Below are 1,930 nucleotides of genomic sequence, written 5' to 3'. Positions count from 1 at the left end.
CATCCTTTTTGAGGATATCAAAGCAGCTTGACCCGTACCCCTGTGTTACGGTACCCGGATTTCACCAAGCCCTTCTTTATCGCAAGAGACGCAAGATGGTGTTGCCGCCTGAACTGTGGGCGGCAGCGCTAAATGAAGGCCATGGATCTGTGTGGGGTGGTCATGCCGGCACCCAGCACACGTTGGCCAGAGTGCAACGGAAGTTTTGGTGTGTGGCCAGAGATGGGAAAAGTGGTGACCACCCACTGGTGCCGTAGCTGCCGGGACTGTGGAACAAGGAAAATGAGGACGGCAGACATCATCCCACCTTTGCGTCCCGTGGCTAGCGGTGAAGTATGCGACCGATGGGCAATGGACCTGCAGGAACCCTATCCGAAGGCGACCGGAGGAGGAGTCTACGTGGCTGTCTTTACCGAATATGTCACACGGTATGCTGTCACGGTAGTTCTGCCGGGCAAGAGTGCGGAATCTGTCGCGCAAGCCATGTGGACCCATCCATATCGTATGTGTATTTGGGCCTTTCCGCGAGTTGATGTCGGACCGGGCCAGAGAGTTCATGGGGGCCATTATGGTGCAGTTTACCCAGTTATGCCAAACTAAACATCTGCACCCAGTGGCGTATCGTCCGACCCTCGTGGGATTGGTGGAATGATTCAACAAGACAGTCAAAGACATGCTTAGCTTATTTGCGAACGAGTCAACGACGGTTTGGGACATGTGGCTACCAATCCAGACCTACGTCTACAACAGCGGGGTGAACGCCACCACCGGGTTCGCACCGTATCATGTCATGATGGGACGCGAAGGAAGAATGCCAAGCGATCTCAATTTCCCGGGGAATGAGGCAGGTGAAGATACGGCCCCATGGGTCAGGTGGTGTCTAGATGCTACCAAGCAAATTCGAACCCAAGTCAAGGCGGCGTTAGAGGAATCCCAACGAGCCATGACAATCCAGTACGACAAGAAAGTCAAGCACAAGTTCTCTTTGCGCAAGGGCTTGTACGTATGGATTTGGTATCCTGCGAAAGGGAAAGGCCTCTCGAAGCTGAGGCACCGGTGGCGGGGACCGGCACATTAGTAGTCGAAGCGGGCTATGACATCTGGAAAGTCCTGTGCTCTTGGAATGGCCAACCCCGGGTTGTCCAGTCATCAGCCTGCGTCCCATATTTTTCAGACGATCAAGTACTCGACAGCATGGTTCAGGATATCGCGGTGGATGCTACGGTCGACGAAGGTCCTTGGGAAGAGATCGAAGAAGTCGTGAAGCTGCTGCCGGTGGTGGGAAGGAGCCAGGAGCCAGTCGCGACAGCAGGGTTGAGACGAAGTGCGAGGCAGCAAGCAGCGATGGACGGCCAGCAGAGGGCCAGCAGACTGGCGTACAAAGGCGACGAAATGGGAATCCGATATCGCAAGGTTGGTGAGGGGCCGAAATGGACGAATGGTTCCTATGGTGGAAGTGGAAGGTCGGCAAGGCTGGGAATTTATCTCACTCAAGAAATGGGAGTGGGAACAGATGCAACCAAGCGGTCTCTACGTGGTGCCCACAAGAGCTCCGTTGCCTGTCCGAGTGGAAAGAAATATAAGGAAGTGGATGTAATTGCAAAATAGTACTTGGATTTTGTATGTGATGACTTCGTGTAGTACCAGTGTACAACTATAGTACCACCCATCCATATTAGTAACACTATCGAACGGAAGGTGATCTGTAAATTTAATATGGGATAACGTAAGCGACCAATTGTTTGTGCACTTTTCGAGACCTCAGGGTAGATTACATGTAGCTCGGCCCACAGACATCAGATTTAGAATCTAAAATGTGCCCCCTGAAGCTGAGACAACGAGCAATCCGACACAGCAAGTTTAGTGCCCAAATTCGTGCTTTGTGACCTCCGAAAGGTACATATTGTAAGCAAATTTGCATTCAATGATC

General features: G+C 52.3%; 1 protein-coding gene across 1 annotated transcript; it reads left to right on the top strand.

Moving 5' to 3' along the window:
* Positions 1-1,194: 1,194 nt before the first annotated feature.
* H257_17500 (hypothetical protein) lies at positions 1,195-1,413 on the top strand (the record flags this gene model as incomplete). Its single annotated transcript, XM_009846311.1, has 1 exon — positions 1,195-1,413. A coding segment is annotated over one exon (219 nt), but the record flags the coding sequence as incomplete, so codon positions are not given.
* Positions 1,414-1,930: the final 517 nt, after the last annotated feature.

The sequence above is a fragment of the Aphanomyces astaci genome, assembly GCF_000520075.1.
Source record: "Aphanomyces astaci strain APO3 unplaced genomic scaffold supercont1.109, whole genome shotgun sequence".
Classification (NCBI taxonomy): domain Eukaryota; phylum Oomycota; class Saprolegniomycetes; order Saprolegniales; family Verrucalvaceae; genus Aphanomyces; species Aphanomyces astaci.
The sequence above is the reverse complement of the archived record's forward strand: the minus strand, read 5'-3'. Positions and strand labels throughout refer to the sequence as shown.